General features: G+C 35.6%; 1 protein-coding gene and 1 long non-coding RNA gene across 12 annotated transcripts in view; one reads left to right on the top strand and one right to left on the bottom strand.

The window, feature by feature from the left end:
* The window catches only part of ZFAND4 (zinc finger AN1-type containing 4), a 64622-nt gene that overhangs the window by 26676 nt on the left and 11798 nt on the right, over nt 1–26148 (top strand). For 7 of the 11 annotated variants that reach the window (XR_012487121.1, XM_074296341.1, XM_074296340.1 and 4 more), the window contains 6 exons: nt 266–341; nt 1433–1500; nt 5448–5634; nt 14591–14738; nt 16032–17210; nt 17712–17766. Coding sequence is in view for 6 of the 11 variants with exons in the window: in XM_074296341.1 (XP_074152442.1) it covers nt 266–341; nt 1433–1500; nt 5448–5634; nt 14591–14738; nt 16032–17210; nt 17712–17766 (1713 nt within the window). In the remaining 5 variants the exon portion in view is untranslated. Of the gene's footprint in view, nt 1–265; nt 342–1432; nt 1501–5447; nt 5635–14590; nt 14739–16031; nt 17211–17686; nt 17767–26148 lie in introns of all 11 variants that reach the window. The other 4 variants (XR_012487122.1, XR_012487123.1, XR_012487125.1 and 1 more) reach the window with 2 other exon arrangements.
* Nucleotides 368–26148, bottom strand: part of LOC141558727 (uncharacterized) — a 49427-nt gene continuing 23646 nt past the window's right edge. The window contains exons 2-3 of the long non-coding RNA XR_012487127.1: nt 5368–5932; nt 368–551 (exon numbers count right to left, since the gene is read on the bottom strand). This is a non-coding gene — a long non-coding RNA (uncharacterized LOC141558727). The remainder of the gene's footprint in view (nt 552–5367; nt 5933–26148) is intronic.

Genomic DNA, 26148 nt, shown 5'->3' with positions numbered 1-26148 from the left:
ATCAAAGAACCTTTGTCTTTGTTTCACATGGTTTTAAAGTTGGGAGGCTAGTTTTTCAGAAAGGGACTAGGATTATTGCCACTATGCCTCCAGGTAAAAAAAGGTAAGCAGTGTGAAAATAAAGAAAATAAACAGGTTTGTTTAAAATGTTGTCTATATATGCTATAAAATTATTGTCCATGTACTATAAAGTTGCTTTTTTAGCCTGCCATTTTGGAAATGCTTTTGTATTATTTTACCCCATTATGGTTTTTCTCCTTTTAAGGCATTCCTATCTGTCAGCAACACTTAATTTGGAATAACATGGAGCTTGAAGATGATTACTGTTTGAACGATTACAAGTGAGTACATATTTTTGAAAGAATGATCATGCTGATGGCAGTTTATTTTTACTTTCTACTGCTTTAATTATTCTCCTCCCTCCTCCTGCTTTTTTCCAGAACTCCATGATTCTTCAGGTATCAGATCCAAATTTTTCAGCCCAAGGTTCAAGTTCTTGGCATTTCCTTATGATACATCATCTTTTATTCCTATGTCCAGTCTGCATTTTACTTTAAAAAAAAAAAAAAGTATTTTATTTTTTCTAATTACATGTAAAGATAATTTTAAATAATTTATTTTAAAAACAATTTTGAGTTCCAATCCCCCCCTGAAAAAAGTAAGCAATTTGCTATGTTATCTATGTACAGTTATTTGCATTTCACTTTTATAAAACTATTTGGCTGCTCTTTTTCCCAACTTATCCCACTTTTAAAGCCAATGCATTCCTTCTGTTTCCTTACCTATAGAAGAGATTGGAATAGGTCTTGTATAAAGTCTCTTCCATCTCTAAATTTGTAATTCTTTTATTTCTAGAAATTTGTCTGTAATGACTTCCTGCTCACAGATGGCCAAATTTTTTCCCTTTTATTGTAGTCAAAGGGTAATTCCACAAAACCTTTCAGCCTCAGCATTTAATGCTATTTCAAAGAAAAGACTTTCATGGCCTTTCTCCCTACTGGAAGCACTGACACTTGGTAAATAAGACACATAACTTAAAAGTCTGCATAGCGTAATGGATCTGGGTGTCAGGAAGCTCCTGTCTCTAACCTATACTGACTGACAGGGTCACAGCTGACTCTCTCAGACTCTGAAGTTGCAGATCAGGTACTGATTGGTTTAAATTGATAAAGGGAGTTTCCTTACTTGGAGTCCCTGTATCACATGAAATCTCAGGTTCAGTGCAAATAAATACTAAAGATTTAGAAAAATCATATTTAAGTTTTGCTGTTCAAGCAATTGAATATATATTTTATTTTTCTATCTTAAAACATATCGGTTCAAATTTCTTGAAGATGATAAGCACAATATCCAACCAACCAGCATGATATGATGTATATTTTGAGCAATAAGTACATTTTGGTGATATATTCTTATATTTTTTTATCCACAGCATTTCAGAAGGTTGTACTTTGAAACTAGTATTAGCTATGCGTGGTGGACCAATTAATACTAGAAGAGGTAGGTACACAAAGTAAAACAATTTGAATACGAATTTTTAAAAATGTTTCATTCTCACAGCTTTTAAGACTCCCCTGAAGACTCCGCCAGGACATGTTCTACCAGTCACCATCCATTGCTTAAAGAGTAGTAGTAGTTGTTGTTTTTTGGGAAGACAATAATAGCTTTTTATTTTCAAAATATGTACAAAGATAGCTTTTAGCATTCACCCTTGCAAAACCTTATGTTCCAAATTTTTCTCCCTCCCTTAGATAGCAAATAATCCAATATAGGTTAAACGTGTAATTCTTCTATACATATTTCCACATTTGTCATGTTGCACATGAAATACCAGATCAAAAAGAAAAAAATGAGAAAGAAAAAAGCACGCAAGCAAACAACAGCAAAAAAAGGTGAAAATGCTATGTTATGGTCCACATTCAGTCCCCACAGTCTCTCTCTGGATGCAGAAGTCTCTCCCCATCACATCTATTAGAAGTGGCCTGAATCACCTCATTGTTTTAAAAAGAGCCAAGTCCATCACAGTAGATGATCATATAATCTTGTTGCTGTGTATAATGTTCTTAATGAGTTGTGGTTATTTTGAAGAGTTTTAAAGAGAGAAGCCCCTGATTCCCAAGAACCCAATCCCACCACATGTTTGAATCTGCCTCTTTGTATCTTCTACCCACTTGTTCTAGTTCTAACCTCTAGGGTCCCCTTCCTTATGACAGATCCTTGATTATAACAGGGTAGTTAGAAAAACCAAAGGTTGGAGGGAGGAAAGAGAATTAGTTGTGTGTTCACTTTAGGTTAATATTGGGTATGTCTAATTCAACATATGAAAAGGATATGGAAGTCAGGAAAGGAATGATCTGCAGCTCTCCAAGATGTATATACACATAGATATATATACACAAATGTGTACGTGTATGCCATACAGGCATATGATTAGCAGCTAAAGTCAGAAAGACCCAAGTTCTGTCTTCAGATATTTACTTGTGTGACCCTGGGCCAGTCACTTAACTTTGTTCCCTCATTTCCTTCAGCTATAAAATGGGGATAATAAGAGAATCTACTTCCCAGGATCATATGAGATCATAATTATAAAATGATTGTTCCAGTGTAGGTACCTAATAAATGTTTTCTTCCTTTATATCTTATTGAAAATGTTTGCATTTTGCCATCCCTCATAAATCCCTAATCTGCTTGACACCAGAGTTTTGCCTTTGACTGGTTTGTCTTTTTTGTATTCAAAGCACATGGCTCAATTCCTGAGTGCTCACACAGTGAGCACTTAATAAATTCTTGGTGACTCATCATCTCTTGCCTTGATTTTCTTTTATCTTTAAAATAACAGATTTATACTGGTTGACTCCTAAGGTTCCTTCCAACTCTGAATCTTTTAATCCTTGAACATGTTCAAAATTATTATCCTGTATATTAGTACAGTACAAGAAGAGAAAGTACTTTTTGAAATATCAAATTGTTATGCATAGTCCCTATAGCTTCCTATGACTTAATTAAGGATAAGTGTTTCAGCAAGCAGTCAGAAATTATTCATATGGAATGTTTTCTGAGATTCTAGGTAAAAACTGGGAAATCCCACATAAATTGTATCAGTGCTTAGTCCAACCATACTTCAGTGGAAACCTGGCTGAGTATAAAAGTTGTTTGTAGATACAGGAATTCTCCTTGATAAGCACCAAATTTTTGTACCATGTTTACAATTAAGAAATACCATTTTTAGTCTTGAATTCATCATTGGTTTGGATATACAATGTATTTCTCTTCTTTGAATGTTTATGGTTAAAATAGTTCTGTAACATTTTATTCATTATCTTAAAGTTTTCTTAAATAGTTTCCATTTTAATTTAGGCTAATTAGTGGGATTTTTTCCCCAAAAAACTTGAGTACACACTAAAATTTCATTTCCTAATCACATTGCTACTTGTACTAAAAGGCCTCCTTTGTCTAGAGGTGAACCCTGTGTTCTAAAAATTTGAGTCATTGAACTTCCTACTTGGTCAGGTCCTACCACATTGGAAATGTTGTCTGTGTTATCTGAGCAGCAATCTAGCTTCCTTTGAAGAGACTCAACAACTAACTATAAGGTGAGGAATTTTTCACTCATAGCAATTCTATAAAACCAGTGAAGACTTGCTCTGGTGAAACTAGTATCCAGCCATAAAATTGGAGGGCTCCAAAATATTGCTAATGTTCTCTGAAGTCCTACCTCCAATGGCTCCTTACAGAGTAGGGGTGCCCCCAGATTCCAGAAGGGTAGATCAGAGGACTGCAACTTCTGGAATAGATTCTTATGCTAGGTTCAATTATTGCCTAAGTATGGAGAGTCTTCTGCCAGGTGTACCAAAAGGGGCAAGGAGGAGAAGTGCGGTGTTTGTTTGGGTTGATTGTTTTGCTTCTGTACAATAAAATGCTTAAATTATACTCAGTCAGGCAAGCCTGTGAAGATTGATATCCAAATGCTGGAAGTTCAAAATATGTGTAATGTCCACATATTTCCTTTAATCTTGTCTATGTGATCAGTCTCAGTCACAGCCTTGTGTAATCTTATGTAAAGATTTAGTCAGCTTTGCAAATCTTACTAGCATTTCCAGCTAAAATAACTTTCCACAAGGATGTCAATAGCAAGGATAATAATATCCCTGAGGTGCTGACATTACAAGTGGGTTCCCAAAGAGACAACAGTGTCCCTCCATTGAATGACCTGACCTTATTTACCCTTTCATGAATCTTTACTCATCCTGTGTGTTGTTAGAAAGCTGTATGCTTTTGGGTCTGTGTCAAATGACAATATGTTAATTAATCTCCATACTCATGTATGAGAATCACACTTCTGACACTAGAATTAGGGGAACCCCCAGGAAAAGAAATAAAGCATAGAAGCATCTTGGGAAATCATGTTGATTCTTTTGAAAAGCTGAACACTTTCTGCCATGACATGAGAGTCCAAGGTACAACACTGTTCTTTTTGCAACATAATGCAATCCATGGTAGTGTTATCCTTTGGAGGAACATCTTTCCAAGATCCTCACATAAAACCCCAGTCCCCAGGATTTTAATCTGAGAAGGCCTTCAGGCTATAATCAGAAGCTCTCCTCAGTTATATTGCAAGTCTAGTTTTTAGGTTACGGAATTCATAGAAATAATCTGATATGAGACTTGGGGAGAGCAGTGCATCCTTTGACTTCTTATAATCTGTTTGAAATCTCTAATGACTGAAATCCTTGGGAACAGATTCTCTTAAGTCCTCTGGCGTTGAGAGAATCTCTTAAAACTGCCCTGCACCAAAAGCATATCCTAGTAGACATTCCTGCATATGACTCAAGATTGCCTCCATGCCTAGCCAATTTCTGTTCTGCCTCATGGATCCTAAGGGCATTTACCAGGACACTGGGTACTCACTGAAAGTACTTTGAAGAACTATTGACTCGTCATTACATTTGAGTTTTGTTTGCATTAAACAGTTCCCTCATTTATTTGTATAGCTTTCGGTCATGCTCTCTAAGAAAGTAAGCCAGAGTTTTTCTTTGCTTCTCCTATTTCCATATATCTGTATCCTGGTATAATGTACATGGTGTTTTTTGCTGAGTGACAGAGAAAAGGGGCAAGATGATTGTTAAAATTGTCATTATCTACTGACTTCATTGGACACTTTGTAATTGATACTGTCCAAACATAACAAATCCTATTGTATCTGAAGATGCTACCAATGGAACCTGAAAACTGGAAATTAGAGCTTTTATCTTTCTCATTGTGGAATATAAAGGACATTAGATCAAGATCCCAAATGACATAAACTTGCTTAGAAGTACTACATATATTTTAAGTATAAAAAGTCATTATTTTAGTAGAGCTTCTTACCAGGTTCTGTGAGTGTATTGAGATGCTTTAAACCAAAGAGAAATTGAGAGCCTCTTTATTATTCTTTTTTCCCCTTGTAGTTCCAATGGAAGACCCTCTTAGGGAAATGGCTGAATACATGGACTCCAGTCGTGATGAGGTCTGGGAGAAGGCCTCATGCAACAAACAAGTCACTTTTTTGGTGTACCGAGAAGGAGATCAGTTGAATTTCTTCCGTGTAGTAGATAGGGGAGATGGCACTTTAACACCATTATCTGAATCTTTAAGGTAAAATGGGCTTGGATCTCTCTCCCTTCTTCAAAAAGGGAGAAGTTAGTAGAACATTAAGAAATGATAAAAAAAAAAATGTAATATATACTGAGTTTTGTCCAGATAATATCATTATATGGATATATAAATTTTTTAATTCACTTTTGCCCAAAGGATAAAATTCCTTAAGAAATTCTAGACAAATCATCAGCTTGCTAGTTCAGGTTATGTTAATGTTGATAATGGCCTTTTTCATCTGAAGGTGCTTGAAAACCCAGAAATTGCTTTATGAAGTTTGATTTTCCCTTCTTATACCCTGTTAAAAAAAAAAAAAAACTATGAAAAGGTTGCACTTTTACACAATTAACATATGTTTTGGGTAAGTTTATGTTACACTGACATGAAACTTGAGTAAAAGCTGAATTCACCATACTTCACAAGGAGGGAATTTCCTTTTCATTGATTTTATAAAGGGCTCTCTTGTGATCATACTAAGTGCTCAGTAAGTACTGAGTGACCAGTTTATTTCTATTTAAAAAAAAAAAAACCTTCATTACCTAAAAGAGGTAATAGCATGGTGGAGAGGGCTAGTTTTGGAGTTAGGGACCTGGGTTCAAATTCTGACCCCAACACTTTCCCATATGGTAAAAAGCAAATTATTTAATCTTTTTTGTCTCTGTTTCTTTAACCATAGAGCAGAATCAATAATATACTGCCTATCTTAAAGGATTGTTATAAGGAATGCTCTTTAGGAAAAAAGAATTAAGGGGAGCTATTGTGTGTTATGATAAAATAAACTCTTAGTTTATAGGATTGAAAATTAGAGTTTTGACCTTTGAGGTCATCTGCTCACCTCATTTTAAAGATGATTCCTTTAACAAGACTCAGAAGGTTAATGCTTAGATCATCCATCTATTGTTTATCAGAACCTTGAATTCCAAGGATAAACTAGAAAATCTTATATTTCAAATCTAATTGTGAAAGTCTTTCCAGAAATAGTATGTGTTCTTTGTTTAGTAATTCTGGTATATGGAGTACAATGAATCTTTCTTTGATGATTTGAGGATATTGTTTTTGAGTTACAAATGTAAACATGTTATCTTCATTGTGTGTATTGTATGAAAGAAGTTGGACTGAATATGTTTTAGCCACAAGGTATACAAGAAGTACGTAATTATAATGTGAAAAGTGTTAATATTAGACAATAGAGAAAGATCTATTTACATTCATTACTAAAATATGAAATAGACTGTAAATACACAGAAGGACATGAAGAAGGTACTTGTAAGAATTACTAGAAGGCAGGGATTGCTTTCAATTGGGATATGTCCAAGAAAAGTTTCAGGGAGAGGATATTTGAACTCAGCCATGAAGGATGGGTAAAAGCACATCAGGAGGGGAGGAAATTTGAGGTGTGAGAAATACAAAATAAATTTGCTAAGGGAGTGACAAGTGGGCTACTTTGGGCAAAAGAACATGAGCATTTGTGCATAAAGCCTGGAAGAGTGGGTTGTAAAGGTACTCTGATAATAAACTAAAGAGACTTGAATTTTGTTCATCTAATGACTCGTGGAGAAATGGGGAAAGGTTTTGAACAAATGAAGTGTCCTGGTCAGACTTGGATATTGGTCAGATCTATTCTAATGGTGGTGTGTAGGATTCTAGTTAAGACAGAAAAAAGACTCATGACAGGGACTTTTGCATTAGTAAACATGAGAAGTAATGAGGAAGTTAAGGATTTTTTCTGAGTAAATCCTGGATATGAGCTCTTTTTTTTTTTTTTTTTTCTCTTGTCATTTCCCTCCAGTTTTGTATTCTTGGCATTTTATTTCTTAAAACTTTCCTTCCCTTCTTTCCTATAACCCAATTAAAATCACCAAGTGTGTTGAGAGCATAGGACTGAATTGCTGCATTGACAGGACAAAGGTCAAACAAGAGAACAGGCTGCAAGCCATGAGCAGCCTGAATGTTCCCATAGGGCAGTGGGCAGGACCTGTGTCTGCAGGGAACCAACAATCATATGAGAAGCAAGAGAGTACCATGTGCACCTCTTGGTACAGGCTATGCAGTGGGACAATGGCTTTGGTGGTTTGAATCAATTGTCGGCTCACATGGACATCAGAGCTTGGGCAATAGCACTGTTTTGACTATCTGCTGATGGGTGCTACTGGAAGTAAGATTATAATTCTGTTGATACACTTATCAAAAGGCTAGTAATAAAGTAGAAAACATTACCTACAGTCTTGAAAATAATTGTGGAGCCAGCTAAATGGCACATGGATAGAGCATTGGCCTTGGAGTTAGGAGGACCTGAGTTCAAATCTGGTCTCACACTTCACACTTACTAGTTGTGTGACCCTGGGCAAGTCACTTAACCCCATTTGCCTCTCTTAAAAAAAAAAAAAAAAAAAAAAAGGAAGAAGAAAATAATTGTGACCAAATTTACTAAACTACTTCTTGTTGAATACATTCCATCCATTTAAATGTCAGCCTCCATCCCCACCCCCTCCTGAGTCTTACTGAATTCCCATGAAAGCATGGAAATAATCTTCAAGTAAGTCCTAAAAAAGTCCATGACAGCAAAGTAACAAGTTCTGATCTGAGACCTGATGAAGCACAACAGCTCTATGTGAGAAACCAGCCATATCCTCCCTGTGCACCATGAGGATCCTCCAAGCAAGTCAGGAAGTCCCATTGGTGAGGAGATTGGCAGTGGGATAATAATGTTTTGGCCAGAACCACTCGTTAATACGCAGAAGGCTTAGAAACAGCTTGTCCTTGGAAGCAAACAATTTCATCAGGAAAGTCCCAAAAGTTTTCAAATACTGACATTTCTAAAAATTTCCATTTGTTCTAAACACTAAGGTAAAAGTACTATATCAGTGCAAAATTCATAATATGATAAAGTATAACTGTTTATCACTTTAAAGGAGAGTTTATCAAGATTTCACAATGAAAATTAGTGGTGAATCGTGTTTTGGGTAAAGATTCATATAACCAGTTTTTTCTCTTGCAGAACTAATTGAATTTAAATATTGTAAAACTTTTGTATGTGTTTTTTAATTACCCATAAGGATTTATCAAAGTCACTTTCCAGAAGGATTCACCATGATTCCTGAAAACAGTGAGATCTCCTGGTACACATTAAAATTATTTGATTGACAGAAATTATATTTACAACAGATTGACAGAAATTATATTTACAACAGGAGGCCTACAACCAGAGGGCCAAATTGGGACTGCCACTTATTTTGTATAGCCTTGAGCTAAGAATTCTTTTTTTTTTCCTTTTTTAAATCCAATAAAACTCTATTTTAAAATGTATAAACCATTCTTAGCTCAAAAAACTAGTACAAAAATTAGGCAGTTGTTGTATTTATCCCAGACGATGGGTAGCTCCCCATGATGTACACACATCATATTAAATTAAATCCACCCATAAACATAAGACTCTTAGTCACTTACAGCTAGCTTTTCTTTGGATGATTCACTTCAGGAGGACATCCATTGGTTTAGGATAATGAGGATCACACATGAAATGTGAATGTCACCACATCCAGAAGGATCACAGCAGAGCTTCCTACAGCCATAGGGGAGGCGGGTCATTCTCACCCGGTGCCCACTGGCTGCTTCTCAGGGCATCAACCACATGGACCTGCTGACCCTGATCTCAAGTATGCATCCTATGGCCTGTTTGAAATTAGCGCAAGCCTGCCCAGATTAAAAAGCCGAAAAGGGGGCTTAGAAGTCACTCAAACCAACATCTTAACTCTGTAGATGAGGAGACAGGATTCCCAGAATTCAAGCTCATGCCCAAGGAGCATAGCCCGGGGCCATGAGATGAGGCTGAGCCTGACTCCAAGCTCTGTGAGGAACACCCAGCTGTCCATTGGTATCTCCGGCTTTACCAAGTAAAGACAATATTGTCCATTATCTGTTCATTTTGTTGATGTTCATTTAGATTAGAAAATATGATTACAAATAAATAGATGCACTTCTGACCAGGAGCCCCATAACATACATGGAGACCACTAACTTGGGGATCAGATTCTCATGGTTTTCTCTTTTTTAATAATCTTTTAAAGCTGTAGGACCCTGGTAGAGTAGAGCTTCAGCTGTGAGTGGGCAACCTGGGATATACATGCTTGTGCCTAAATGAACTCAGCAAGAACCACTTGTTAAATTTTCACTGGGAACATTTACACCTCAGAAATCAACAAATGCTACAAATCAGAGCTTGTTTTGTTATTTAAACTTAGGAAAATGATGGAGAAAATATTAATAATGCAGATGAAACAGCAACAGTATGTCTAGGGTACTTTTTTCCCCTAAGAGAATTATTATTTACCAGGGCTCCTCTAAATATAAATGTCCACAAGCAAAATTTGGCTGTTTTCTCACTACAAAGTATCTATAGTGGTAATATCCTCTCCTCTTCACACCACTTCCTGTGAAGTTGCAGCATCTGTGAAGTTGCAATATAACTTGCAGAGTTCCAGAGCCATTTTAATTGAACATGACATCTGGCTCAGAAAAAGTGGTTCATCACCAGAATTGTTAGGTGTTGTATTGGGGAGCTGCCTTATGCATCAGTTCTACATATGGCATGTCAACGCAAAGGTCATGAACCAGAGAACTCCACTGGGTCTATATCATCTGGTCAAATGATTAAATACTTCCTCTTGCTATTTGGGCATGAGGAGGATTTGGGAAAGATTAACCCCATTTTTCTTTTCCACTGGGACAAGACTGTTTGTATCTGTCACTAGACTCTAACAGAACAGTTGTACCTAAACAAGGATGCCAATTTTTTTCTCTCCCAATTGAACTTCCTTTTAATCTTTATTTGATAATTTCACAGAAATTAATCATTTATAACAGTTTTTCTTTGTTGTTTTATTTTTCTAGAAAAGAGTGGTAAAGGGAGAAATATTTGTTGATAGCTTTAAACTTATCGATGCAGTCAATATGTCTTATTTTTGTATTATAGTTATTTGTGAACATGTCATATCTTCCTACTAAATAAACTGTGAGTTCTTAAGAAACCACACATTACTTCATTTGTGTAGTTTTCCCCTTGTGACCAGAACAGTGGTGATAGGAGTACTCTGATAGTTTAATAAATGTTTGTTGAATAAAAGAATCTCTGTTCCTTTAATTAGCAGAATTCTCCATTTGCTTCTAAATGGACTCTTCTACACTGATTATCTAATGATGATCTAATGACTTTCCTATTTACTATCATTGTAAATCAATATATATTTGTACATGGTATTCCTGTAGTTTGCTTTCATTAAATACATAGTTCATACCAGGTTTTAGGCTAAGATTTTATTTGTTCCTTTAATTTCAATATTACTTGACCTTTTTTCTTCTTCTTTCATTTATAAGAATTGACCTAGACTTGACATAACAAAAAAGGGGAAAGGCATAGAAATAAGGAGAGTCAGAGAACTTTGGTTCATATTCTTTTTCCTGCTAATATTCCTTGTATGATGACCAAGTCACTTAATCTGTTTGGGGACTCAGTTTCTTCATTTATAAAATGAAGTGTTTCAATTAGGTGATTAGAACTTCAATCTTCAAAGTCTGTGACTCTCTGAACTGATAGAACATCTTTAAAAGTACTTGAAACTTTTATCTACTCATGACCTAGAAAATTGTCATGTTCCAGTCAAATGAGTATTGGCAATTTTGCAGTTTGTAGAAAAATTTGGGAGAATGAGGTGCTTATTAGAAGGCAGCATGGCATTGTACATTGGACTTCTGATTCCCAACTTAGATACTTACTGACTCTGTGCTACAGGTAATTCACTTATCTATGCTGGCCCTTAGTACCTTCCTCATCTTTAAAGTTCTTTCTAGCCATAAATCTGATTTTTGATCCTAAGAAATTAGTGATATTTTTTTTTTACCCATTTAACATGACCCTTATGTCATTTAACTTCTCAAGATTTCAGTTCTTCCATTCAATTAAAGGCCTGAGCTAGATGTTCTTAATCTCTTCTAAATAAGAAACTTGTATGATTCTGTTCTGCCTGAATTTTATCTAATTTTATTGGATTTAGATAAGTCTTATATAAAATTTGCTCCAAAGTAGTCACTTCTATTTTTCTGAGAATGTCCTTAATTTGCTGCTTCAAAAATGTGAATAATTTCATTACTTATAATGGAAAGAGAAAAAAAAAAAACCCAAGTTTCTTGGTCATAAGAGCCATGTTGAAAGTCCATCTGACACTGTGAAAAAAAGGTTCTGTAAGAAACAGAAGCACAGCAAAGCTTTTCTGAGCCATGTAAATTTAATCATTAGATATTTCCAATTCAATGAGACTATGTCTTTTTATCTCAGTGCTTTTTGTTGTATTTTCAGAAACAGATTTTTTTTTTAATTTGGTAGGCAGAAAAAATTTCTTAGCTCCTGATTATATACTGGTGTGTCAAAATAAACTAGCAACATTCCTCTAATTAAAAGATTTTTGCACTATTCACAATTATTAAGGGTCTCAGAAATCATGTCATTTGAAGAAAAGAAGCAAATTTGTGAAAATGTTCTAATATCTTGGCATAATTTTGACTTCGTGTTAGGATACAGGTTCCTTCTCCATATACATCCAGATGTTACATACCCACATCTCCTTTTATATGAAAAGCAAAACAGCATGAATTTCATCTGCTAAAATGAGACTCAACAGATTTTGAATTTAAAACACAAAATTTGAAGTGGTGATTCAAAACATCTTTCTGGCACCATAAAATGATTTTGAACTGTATAGAAAAAAATCTTTTCTCCAACCACCTTCCCAGGTATTTTTGAAACTGAAATGAAACATCTATACATGCCACAGGCCCTATTCCTTGATTGAAATACACAAAAGTGTCAAAGTGGGGCTTTAAAAGACCATTGTCTGGTACATTTTTGGTCATGCCCTCATAGCATCCAGCAGCCTTTCTTTGAAATTGAAAGCCATATCACCTCTACTCCCTGGTGGAAGTGGGTGGGTTCAACCATTTCAAACCCCTTTCTCATACATATTTCCCTACTATCTCTACCTGTGTACTAAAAGGACATCATCTTTCCTAGGAAATTGATGAACATATCCTTTTTAGAAATGGCATCATCACTCTCAGTAAATGGGAAAAAAAAATAAAGGAAGCGGGCTGCCTGATTTTCTCCCTTGAGTAGAAATGAATGCTTCATATGTATTGCCAAATGTGCAAGGGCCACTATCCTAGCATATTCAGTCATAGATGGTAATGAAACTTGTGCAAACTTTTCTTGTCTTGACGTATATTCTTACATAAAAGCATTCATGCTTGATGCCTATTTAGTTCCATTCTGATATATTCAAAATTTAGCCATTCTTTATAAATTTGAACTCTTTTATCTCTTTATATGTTTTCTCGTTAAACCAAACTATGAGTTTTCCTCTTCTCCATCCTTATTATTGAAAAATGTAAATGGAGTTTCCCCCACCTTAATAGTTGAATGTATCTTAAAGACAAACTCCTACAAACTGAGTTTTAATGAAAATGAAGTGCTAGAAAGTTATAAGAATTGTGATGTTTTTTCTTTAAAAGTTTATGCAAAACCATGACCTCATTAACTCATCCATTTTTGCCAACAGTTCAATCTCCATACTTTAATAAATAAGATGGTGGTCTTTATGAGATATTATATACCACCCCACCAATAAATAGAGTTTAAATAAATAAGTGAAATCACTTGATGGTCAACTTTCCATGGATGAGCCTTTATTTTTTTTGATGAGGCAATAGGTTGTGACTTCCCCAAGATCAGATGACTAGTGTCTTAGGTTATACTTGAATTTAGTGCCTCCTGACCCCAAAGCCAGGGCTCTATCCACTGCACCTACCCCAAATGAGCCTTGGCTGGTCCTCAGATGATATAGATGTGCTTTGGTGCCATAACCATAGTCTAGACCTTTTCCATCTTGGCAGAGTAAGCCAGAGCTTACAATCTTAATAGCATGGCATAAAAAGGCATTGAAGTAATATTTTACTCAATGCTCTGCTTTCAGAGATTGTGTCATTTAGCATATTCCTAAAGTCAGTATGTATATTTCAGATTCTTCTTAGTTCCTCATGGCTTATGAGTTTCTTTCCTCAACGGTCCTGTGAGGAAGATAGTCTATATTTTGGCCACCTTTTACAAATTAGGGAACAAGAGACAAGATTTAGGAGAATGGTGATTGGACAAGTTTTAAGTAATTTGGCCCTGGTCACACAGCTTGTAAGTATTTGGAGTAGGACTCAAACAAACCCAGGTCTTCAGACTCTTTGAATCTAGTCCTTTTTCCACTGTTGAATACTTTCCCTTTATTAAAATGTTTTTTTTTAAAAAAGAAGTTTCCCATGATTCAAGTCATGAATTGATAGAATTGAGTTTTTTCATACTTTTAAGATCCCCAGGGTATTATGGGTGGTTGTTTACATATCTAAGTAACACTTAGGAAATCCTTACGTTGTCCATCTTCTTGTTTTGTGTTCTTTTGTTTTGTTTTGTTTTTATTCTTAAGAGCAGAAATAGAATGTCATATCCACACGGGTGTATCAGTTCCTATATGGTTCGGACCCCCTCAGGATGGATAGAAATTTGGACTTCCCGTCCATGTCATTGTCTGGTTAATGGAAAACTGATCAGCCTGTGGTCTGGGTTACACAGTTACTTTGGCCATACCAGCAGGAGACCTTTGTGGAACTGGAATTTGCCTCTTTGGGAATACTATAGTGAGTGTAAAAAAAAAAATCACAAAGAAGCTCAATTAACCCTATATTTTTTAGCATCTCCACTTCATGGTCTCAGTACTCACTTTATTTTTTTTTCTCATTCAAAAAATGCTTTTAAAAATAATCATTTTGTTTGCACAATGCTGACATATAAATTTATCATTTTATCTGTAATTACAACTGTACATTACATAACATTATATTTTTGTTGTTTTTGTTTTTGCAGTGGTGGTTCAGTTTATAATTTATATACAGATGATGATGAAGACATTGAGCCTTCTCCCTCTGGGCAACAAATAATTGAAAATTCAATCACTATGAATAAAATGAAGCTGCTGAAGGCTAAAATGGAGACCATGAACCTCAGTAAAAAGGTGAAGCAGTCACCATGTAACCAGGCCTTTCCATTGCTTACCATACATAGCATAATTTAAAAGACACCATCCTATTGTTTATATTGTTTTATATAATAGCTATATATATATATATACATATATATTTGGATTATTGGCTTTGTTCATTTATTGAGATATTAAAAGTAATGTGTTTGTTAACAATGCTCTTTTATTGTGAAATACCTGTTAACATTTGTCATTTAAGTTACTTAATGATGGGGCAGCTAGATGGCGCAGTGAATAGAGCACCAGCCTTGAATTCGGGAGGACCCGAGTTCAAATTTGGTCTCAAACACTTGGCACTTCCTAGCTGTGTGACCCTGGGCAAGTCACTTAACCCCAGCTTCAGGGGGAAAAAAAAAAAAGTTAATGATTTGCATGTTTATATGTGGGTTATAGAATTATATCTCTAAATCTAGCCCAGGCCTGAAACTAATTTTTCTTTAAGTGCTGTCTTAAAATACATTTATTACAGATTCTATAGCCTACATTTTGAATGGAATGCCTTCTTTTCTCTACCTAGCGCCTCTTTGTCCTACAGTTTTTCCTTCTTGTTTTAACCAGATGATCTCTAGGATCCTGTTTAAGGGAATAAGGTGGGGCCAGAATAAGAAGGGTCCCTAAATTTTAAGGGCTCCCGACTTGAAACTAGACAAAGCTGCTTGCCCCTCAGCTCTCATGTTGAGGTCTTTAAAGCTATCATAACATGCTCCTTCAGATAGGAAAGCTCAACAACATGAGGAAGTACCTTTTTCTCCAAAGAAAATAGTAAGTTACTTAAAATGGCTACAGTAAACCTTCCTCTATAAAGACTATTATCATTTACCGTAACCACATTTTTAGGAGAAACGAGAGACAAGATCTTTATGCTTCTCCATGTGACTCAGTAGAATATATGGTGAATTGCCGACTTAGAGGTCCCATTAACTCATCTACTGGTCAATCCAAGGATGTTTTTTAGGCACTTGAAAAAGGTAAGATGAATCTCTGACCCAGTCCAACAGCTTCCTATGAATCAAAACAGCTTCAAAATGCTTTAATGAGAAAAATACAGTTTTTCTCTACAAATTTTTAAAGCAGGAGATTCAATTGTTTTTGTGACATAATCCAAATTGCAATTGGTTAGGCTATTAAAAACCTTAAAGATTAATTTGAGGTGTCAGCTAATACCAGGTGGTAAGTCACGTCTTTCTTCTTGAATTGTTCTTGCTACTTGGATAGCAGTGATAACCATTCAAATACAGATAATATATTTTTAATTTTTATTTTTAGCCTAAGAAAACTGTCAAGGTAAAACCTCGCCCACCTATGGCTCCTCGGCCTTCCAGTGGTTCCATGGCAGCTGCTCGTCACAGATTGTTGAGAGTCCTCCCCCACATTGGACAGTCTTGCCTGCCTCCACCTGGGAATTCGTATCCTACTGAGCCTTCCCAGAATACACTTTCAGCCTTGGCTACTTTGGCCACTGCTGGTAGACCTATACCGTCCATCTCTACTGATTTCCTTAAAGAAGATGATAACTGGGAGAACACCACACTCTCCCAATCGATCAGTAGCATTAAACTACCAGCTAAAGTATCACATGTTGAATTAGAAAATACTAAACCACCCATACCAGATGCTGTCCTCCCTCTTGTGTCATCTCTGTCCACCCAAACAGAAATGTTTTCAGAAAATTTAGTATCTAAAACAGAAGACGACACTGTCATATTTCCAAATGTGGAATTATGTGCCACTGAAGAATCTCTTTTACCTGAAATGGATGCATTTGCTTTGTTAGCAGAAGGAAATGTGGTGGAACAATATAGTGATCTGGACAACACAGAGAAGGTAAACCAAGACTTTGTACTGACCGATAGGGATAAAGAGATTAGAACTCCAGAGCAGCATCATAAGCCTGGTGCAAGAATGTTGAATTCAGAGACCATGGAATCTTCGGTTCTGAACCCTCGCGAATTAAGCCCTCAGAAGAACAGACTCTTGTCACCTCTTCGATATTCTGCCCCATTAACACATCACAGTTCTCTAGGGAAACCACAGAGACAGGCCAAATGCTTTGAGACTGGTAACCTCAGGTCCCCTGCCTCACAAAATGTGTTTCGATCACTGGATGTCCGAAATATAGCTGATCCTTCCTTTCCTAGGACTACTAGATTTCGTGGTGTTAAAGTCGACTCACCTGGTAAAAGATCTGATATCATTTCCAAAGGCGAGGCTAGGGACATTACAGAAATGGCTAACAAGGCATCCAAAGAGCCTGTTGGTTCTGTAAACAACATAGGTTTTCTTGCTTCTTTGGCACGAAGTGCGAGCAGAGATAGTTTACAGAGCTCATGTGGGGCCAGCAGGCTTCGGACTTCTGGCATTGCACTATCTACAAATCTCCAACATTTTCAGGAAGAAAGCTTTAGGAAGAGCTCTCCCCAACTTGAACCTGCTGACTTTTTTCTAGTAAGTATTGACCTTTGAAGTCTTTTCCCTCTCTCCTTAATTTGTATAAAGAGTTGGGAAATATGTTAATGGTATAATTGAATGAGGAGGTTTATGGTTAAATTTTCCAGTTATATCATGTTTAAGTATTGTTTCTTTATGAAGTTTCTACGTTTTATACTGCCTATAAAATTTATCATATGATTCAGTGTAAAAAAATTCATTTACCTTTATTCTACATCAGGAACTTCCTTTTAGGTCATCACATTTCAATATATTATCTAGTTAAGTGTTTTAAAAAACAATGTAAAACATAAGTTTTTATTCTGGATTAATTTAAATTAAATACTTTGGGAACCTTATGATAGTTAACTACATTTAACATTCATGCATATTGTTTTGTTTTTAAAAACCTGACAATATTGTAAAAATTAAATATTCACATAAAATATTGGTACTTAATGTTCTTTCCTCTTACCATTGATTCACTTTTGTAGATGTTGTTTTGTTCTTTAATTGTAGTCTACCCATGGGCTTGGATTGAATGGAAATAATACATCAGCAGGGAAAAGAGTAGGTAAGCAACTTAAAAGAGAATTTAGAGGAAATTATAAGGGTATAACTCTGTCATATAATTGAATGAGCCAAGTAGGAAGAAAACATCCCAAAGTATAGAAGGCTAAAATTTTATATTTGTTTGTATTATCCACCTACCCACAATCTCAAGAAGGGGCAGGAGGGAGAAGTATACGCACAATGCAAAATAAATAAGCCCCTGTTTTCAAGGTGTTTTTAATCTATTTTAAAAGATAATAGAAAAGAACATTGTAAGTGTTGGTTCCTAAACTCAAGACTAGCAAATTAGGATGCCATAAAATATAGGAGACCTATCTTCTTCCCTTCAAAAAATGCACATGAGCATGCGCACACACACACACACACACACACACACACACACACAATATCTCCCTAGTCCAATGCAGGAGTATATCAGGAAGCTGTTTAGGTTTTAATGATAATGCAGTGAAGCAAACCCCACAGCAGAGTGGAGGTGGTAATATGGTGGTGATTGTGGCAATAGTAATATTTAGAAGAAGCTTTGACCAAGTAAGTCATCACTTCCTGCCTATTTGGGAATTTTAGGGAGCACCAGCTAAGTGGTCACAAGGGGAAGCAAGTGACCATGAAAAGTCACACTATGTTATTATTGTTGTGATCATCTTTTTTTGTTACATGTCAGTTAAAGAAGATGTATTTTAGTTTCCTTTTTGAAACTTAAGAGTCACAAAGAACTTTGATAAATACCTAACCTTTTGGGGTCAGAAAAAGATAAAAAGTTATATGGAACTAGAAACTAAATAGCTCTGGTATAAACCTGTCTTTGTTAACTACTGAAATGTCTACTATTTTAAGATTGATTACTTAACTGGTAAAATAGATTGAGAAACTTTAGGACAATTGCTTTATACCTCAGTGAAGAATAATTCAAGAAATTTTCTTAAGAGTTTCCTTTATCACACTAGATCTATATTGGGGGCAATTACAGAGTTAAGTCACAGTCTTTTCTTTCAGAGCTTACAATCTGATAGAGGGTTAAGACATCAATACACACAACTTAAGAGTCAGAAATTTCTTGAGCTTATTTGGTTTGAAGCAGAATATAACATAAAATCAAGAGGGAGGGTTGTTAGCTACAGGTTTTCAAGAAAAACTTCATGGAAAAAGGTGATATTTGAATTACTTTTAAAAATAGATAGAAATCAATATGGGTCAGAGGGAAGGAAGACATTTTAAATCTAAAGAATAGAGACAGAAAAGTGCAGGTGTATGTTTAGAAAACAAAAATTCCCTTTGACTGAAGCATATATATGTAAAGAGAGGAATATTTAAAATAAGACTAAAAAGGTGGGTGGAGGGCACCAGCAAAGGAGTTCAAACATTTTAAGCAACAAAGAACTAGTCAAGGTTTTTGAGAAATGTATGAATATGAACAGTTCTTTCATTCATAACTGAAGATAATTAGGCCTGAGTTTATACACTTAGCATTTGTAAGAAAGATTTTTAATATTTTGGATGTTTTACATATCTCCCACCAGTATTAAAATAACACTTTCTAAATGCAAAGTAGATAAGTTAGAATAGTTGTATGTTGTTCACTATTATTGTCTTTAGAAAAATCATCCTGTTAGTACCTACTTCAGATTATGCAAAGGTTTTGATATAAAGATGGATTAAACAAAACTGTTTTGTTTTCTCTTAAAAGATATTTGATAAATGCTTGTTTCCATCAAAGTTAATTTTTTATTTAAGTAATATATTTGTATTGTTTATTTTAGAAACATTTAAAGTTAGGGAATTATTTTATTATAAGTGAAATTACAAAGCTTTATCATTTATTACCAGTTCTTATTCTCTCCTGACCTCCTCTCTTAACCCTCCTCTATCCTCCAGCTCTGAAGTCAAAGAATTTGGGTCATACCCAACCTCTGACATCAATTTTGTGACCTGGATGTTCCTTAACTTTCCTAAGTCTTAAGTTTTCTTCATTTATAAATTGAGGAGATTGGACTAGATGCTCTGAGATCCTTTCAACTCTAAATTTGTAGTCCCGATCTGTAAAGGTCCGGTTGTCTTTAAGTTATCCTTCCAGACTGTCTCAACTCACTCTCCCAGCCTAGACTAGTCTCCAGGCTCAATGCTGCCTCTTTTATCCTCCCAGAGAATGGACCTGTGAGAACTCCCACAGCCAATGAACTTGCTCCTTTTAAACTCCTCTAAATATGTAAACTCCTCTTCAGAAGTCCAAAGGCGTAAACTCCCCTTAAAGGCCTGAACCAGATGTGAATTCTGAGCTAGAGAATTGCCCAGACAACCTGAGTTATCACCTTGTAATCCTAACATCGATCTTCCTGTCATAGTTCCAAAATTAGTTATTCCAGACTTAACCCTCACTTCTCGAGCTTCATCTTGATCATTACTGTTTCTCTCTCATTACCATGCTCTTAATACAGTAGCACCTGAATTCTTTGAGAGTTGGGACTAGGTTTTATTGTTTGGGGAGGTCCCTAGTACCTTACACCTGTATTGTATGCTTGCAAAGTTCCTTGCTGGAGCCAAAGAATGATACCATTCTGTTGTGCTCCCTGCATATATGGACAGAAAGAGACATTGTCCTGCTCCCTTTCTTGGTCTCCTGGCCCAGGTCAGCCTGATTGACTTGCAGGGAGAGGAGAGAATGCCCTGATTTAACTTGCTTGACAGCCTGGGAGGGCTCCAGGCTAAGACCAAATCCTTTCGGACCTTGATTACGCATCTGAACTACTTTGTCAGTGAGTAAGAGACTTATCCCTAGCCGCTCCCTCCCATTCCCGCAGTCCTGAGCCTCTGCCCCTGTTCTTTGTCCCCTGCTGCTTGTGGGCCTATTCCCATCCTCCCTAGTCATCCAGGCTCTCCACCTAAATATCGTAATTTTCACCTTCATACGAATTGGTTAGTAAGTCCTATTAATTTTATGCTTTCAAATTGCTTTTTTCTTTCTTCTGCCACCTTTCTGGAGCAGAACTCATGCCTGGCCTACTGCAGTAGCCTGCACCTGTCACTTACCTGTTCAGTAAATTCCAGTGCCTTCCTGTCACTTCCAGGAGCAAAATATAAAATACTTTTTGGAGTTGAGAACCTTCCATAACCTGGCCCACTCCTACCTTTCTAGTCTTTTTTATACTTTGTTCTGCCCAATGACTCATACTCCTTGGTGCTCCATCATGAATTCCATGAATTTTCACTTGATTTTCTCTATACCCGGAATTCTCTCCTTCCTCATCTTCACCTGTGGCTTCTCTATTGGAAGCCTTTCTCATCCCTCCATAATGCCAGTGCATTCTTTCTCTTGATTATCTCCAATTTATCTTATATATTAATTTGTATGTAGTTATTTATATGTTTTTCCCCCATTAGACTGTGAGCTCCTTGAGAAGGAGGGGCTATCTTTAGTTTCATTTAATAAATGCTTATTGATTTATTGAGAAATGAATGTTTATTTAAATTACCAAGACCGCTTTGGGGCTCTTTTTTTGTTCATGTTAGTCCCTTGATTCTTAAATTCTTTTCTTAAATTTTCTTAAATTTCTTAAATTTTTTCTTAAATTCTTAAAATTTCTTAAATTTCTTAAATTCAATTGCTTTTAATATGATAATTCAGTTGCTTTAATATGATAATTAACATTTTGTTTTTTGGCTCTCTGACTTTAACATTTCATGTTGTGTCCTGGAGTAATTAATCTTATTTTTTATCTTTACTTCATTGCTCTCATTTATTTTCCAATTCTTTCCTCATTTCATTTACAAAATCATTTTTAAACTATTGATTTTTTTTCAGTACCAGAAATTTTGGTTGAACTTGTGCCTAATCTGTGTTTTACTTTGAGACTTTACTTGTTGATGTTTTAGAATCATTCCTGGAGGAGGAATTCTTTCTTTATGCCTTCTTCCCACCACAATCTCTGGCCTTTGGCTTTGTGTTAAGGCCATGTTCAAGCCTTTGTGGAAACAGTGGTTGGATTGTGTTTGTCCATCCTGTCTTGTATTCCTTTGAGTCCTATTGCTGTTTTCCCTGAATATTGGGCTGTGCTTTCCAAGTTTTCAGTGCATCCATAGCCATTTGATAAAGGACAAAGTCTGATCACTGTCTTCCTAAGCTGAGCTCTGAAAGCTCCTGATCAGGGTTGGCTCTGGGTAATACTTGATGGTTTGTTTGGCTGGAGCAGCAGTAGACTGCTACGGACCCAGTCCCTCTCAGCATATTCTGCCTGTTACCTTCTTGTCTGGTCATTTGCTTGCAGGCTTCACACTGGGCTGGGGATTATGGTTGAAACCCTGTTTCACTCTTAAGATTTAGAACTCCACAGTTCTAGAAGCTCCATTCTATTCCTGCTCTTTGTCTAGTAAATACTCTTAGATCCTGGCCATTCTTTGCCCTGTAATACTACTCCAAGCTTAGGTCCCAGTGACTGACCCTGAATCCTTGGGAGCAGGTCCCTCTTCGATCTACACTGGATCTATGACCCAACTCTGGTGATTGCTGATTGCCCTTATTCCTGTTCCCTGCATAGCATGCAGGCCCCTCTGTGCTAGATCTGGGACCTCTTTTGCCCTGGTATATACAGAGGCAGGTCTCAGTTCAAGTTTGATAAAAGAGTAATGACTGTTTCTGCTTTTTATTTGTATCCTCAGCACTTAGCATAATATCTGTGTGTCAATATATGCAACAATGTTAACATGTTGTTAACCACATATTGTGAACAAAAAGATTTTTCTTTCTTAAAAATAAATTTATTTTTTTTATTTCCGTAAGAGTTTTCCTCTGAATTTCAATAGTATTTTATTTTTCTAGTTCATGGAAAAATAGTTTTCAACATTCATTTTTGTAAGTTTGAGTTCCAATTTTTTTTCTTCCTTACCTCCCTCCTCCCCAAAACAGCAAATAATCTGACATGTTATACATGTATAATCATTTTAAACATATTTCCTTTATTATTTTTACATGTTGTATAATATTATGTTCTTTCCATTGCCCTCTAGTTGAGAAAACACATCACACACACACACACATGAAAACATTTATCACAAATATTAATTCTCATGTTGGTCATGCTTGAAAAAGCTTCTCTCTCTCTCTCTCTCTCTCTCTCTCTCTCTCTCTCTCTCTCTCTCTCTCTCTCTCTCTCTCTCTCTCTCCCCCCCTTCCTCCCTCTCTCTTTGTCTCTCTTTGTCTCTGTCTCCCTCCATCTCTGTCTCTCTGTCTCTCTCTTTCTCTCCCTTATTGTAATTTAATCTAAATACCTCCTGGCAGCAGGTGAGTGTTTCATTTCCAGTATTCTGGCTTCATGATTTATCATTGTAGTGCTCAAAGTTCTAAAGTCTCTCAAAGCTGTTTTTTCTCTGTAATGTTGTGATTTCCCCCCCAGTTCTGCTCATTGCAAATCAGTTAATAGATGCTTTCCCAGTTTCTTCCAAAAGCTTGTCCATTTCACAATTTCTTATCACCTTACATTCACATACTAAAATTTGTTTAGCCAATTTCCAGTAGGAGGACACTCCTTTAGTTTATAGTTTCATATATATATATATATATATATATAGTTTATAGTTAGCTATTATGAAAGAATTGCAATAAATATTTTGTATATGTTGGTCTTTTTCTATTTTATTTGATTTCTTTGGATTAGTACGGTGTTTTGGGATTCAGTTTCATCATTTGAGGGCCATTTACTGTGTAAAACTCTGGAAGAAGTAGGACAATAATTTTTTTGTATTCCAGCATTTATCACAATGCCTTAAACAAAATAATAGATACTTAACATGTTTCTTGAATTACATAAAATTTTCCTTTGCTTCAGAATTATTTCATAGACTGTGCTCTCCTTTATGTCATATTAAGTTGACTTTGTATTGAATATCAGAGAAATCTTTTGCTCCTGAAACATGTTTTATTGGTTATTATTTTTTAATGGATTTCATTATTTTTCCATTATTTTTTATTGGTGTACAAGAATATGATGGAATTTTGTGTGCATTTTTTACCTTAAAACCTGCAAATTGTCTTGAAATGAATTGAATGTGCTAAATTCATTATTTGTAGTAGATTTTTTGTTGATTTCATAAGTACATAATTATGTGCAATCTCTTATTTCTTTTTCATACATTATTTCAATTGGCTATATTTCTAGTAATGTGTTGAACAGAAATATCAGCAGGCTGTTTTTGCTTCATTCTGTTTTTAAGAGAAATGATAGGAAGGTGGTTTCTCTATTGGGAATAATGTTGTTCTAAGTTTTAAGTAAAGACTTTTGTCATGTTAGAAGATGACCTTACTATGTTTAAGGATTTTTAATCACTGATGAATTTTCAACTTTGTTAAGTACTTTTTCTACAGCTTATAATGTCAGGTGATTTTTTTCTTCATTTCCTACATTATATTAATAATATCCTCTTATTCAATACCATCTGGTATTCCTGCGGTAGGTGGGGGAACCATCCTTGGTTGTGATAAATAATACCTTTAACTTATTTCTTATATTCTGTATGAAAAAACTGCATTTAATATTTTTCTTTTTCTGTTTATGAGTGAAATTAGTTTATAATGTTTTTAGTGTAGTCTTTTATCAAGTTTTAAGATGAACACTATTGCCTCATGAAATAAATTTTATATACTATATTTTTTCTGTATTTAAAGTCATCTATGTAAGAAAAACTATTGTTTGGAAAAAATTCTTGTGATTCCTGTGGTGGTAAAGATTAGAAAGAGGAAGGAAAGGAAGAATTGGTACTTTGATATCTTTTTTTTCCTTTTTTTTACCCTCAGTGCTTTTTTTGGTTTAAATATTACCTCATGAGGAAGTCTTTGAAACTTGGTCCTTGCATTTGCATTTCCCTGACAGATTTTGACTTCACCCATTTTTCATGCCTTTGCCTTTTCTCACACAGACTTTGCCTTTTCTTGTAAACAGTATATTGTTAGATTAGATTTTTTAATTCATTTTACAATTTTTTAGAAGAAACTTAGGCCATTCATTTTTAGTGTTAGAATTTGTCATACTTCTCAAACCTTTTGTAGGTTATATTTTTCCCATAGTTAATGATATTTCTTTGTCTTTTGGGTCAGATGCAGTGGTAATTTTTGTTAATCTGCTTAATAGCCTGCAAATTCTAACTTTAAACACCATAAACTAGACTATGTTCACTTATTTTCCGCATTTGCAACCTTGTTTACATTTCTATTAAGGGCAGCATGGGAAATAACAAAACAGGCCTGGGAGCTGAAAAGGTCTGGGCCAAGTCCTGTCTCAAGTCCTGTCTCTGAAGCACAGGATAGGTGCCAGGCCAGGTCACTTGACCTCCCTCCTTATGCTCCCCAGCAAATCTAAGGTTCTGGTTTGTAGGGCAGGTGCTTCAAAGGAGAGGGAATTTGAAGGGGGAGCAGCCCCATCTGGCTTCCCCCATAACCTAACAACTCACTGTTTCAGCCTTAGAATTTGGCCAGATCTTGAGCTAAGCTTCTAAACATTCATCTAGTCCTCACTTTGCCTGCCTCCTCATCTTTATGTCTCACTTTGCCCCTCTTCCTTTATGTCACCTTCTTGCATTCTTTCATCTTAGCAAAGTTCTTCTCCTGAAACCTATTCTTTAACAGAGTTCTTTGGTTTTGGTCTAGTGAAAAGAGCACCATTTTGGAGTGTCCAAACCGGACTGGGAATCCTGCCTTCATCATTACCAGCTCTGTGATCTGGTCAAGTCATTTCACCTTCTGGAGCCTTAGTTTCCACATTTGTAAAGTCACTTCCAAGTCTAAAGGGCCTCAATTTCAGAAGCATTTTGTGGTTTTATGCCTTGCTACCAAATTCTGGATGTGCCAAGAGTCATAGTGTAGTTTTAAGCTTTAATAACTTCAGAAGTATGAATGCTACATGCATACCCAACAGTCATTGGAAACCTCAGGTTCTTCTGTACTTACTTTACTTGGTGAATTTTTTAACAAGTTGGATAGAGCCCCCTATTCATTATTCAGTGCACAATCAATGGTTTCTGGATGACACGTTCTTATTAGGAGTTGGACTTGGGCACCTGATCTAGTTCCATTACACTTGTTTTTGTGGGGTCACAACCAAATTGTCACGTGCACATCAAAATATTCTTTGGATGATCTTTTTAAAACTCAGATCTCAGTCACTGAGAAGCAGCTGCTGAAAGTTGTTACAAGTTTGAAAATCTGGAATAATCTATAAAACCACAAGATAGTAGTTATGTTGAAATTTAATAAGACATTCATTATTTTAAATTTTTTACCCTTTTTAATGTGTTTGTAAGTTTGTAATGTTTTTATTTCCAATATTATATTTTAAAACTGCATAAAGACTTGTAACAAACACCCTGCATAATTAACAATTCTGTGTTTCTTAAAGTT

This window comes from Sminthopsis crassicaudata, chromosome 2 (assembly GCF_048593235.1).
Source record: "Sminthopsis crassicaudata isolate SCR6 chromosome 2, ASM4859323v1, whole genome shotgun sequence".
Taxonomy (NCBI): Eukaryota; Metazoa; Chordata; class Mammalia; order Dasyuromorphia; family Dasyuridae; genus Sminthopsis; species Sminthopsis crassicaudata.
The sequence above is the reverse complement of the archived record's forward strand: the minus strand, read 5'-3'. Positions and strand labels throughout refer to the sequence as shown.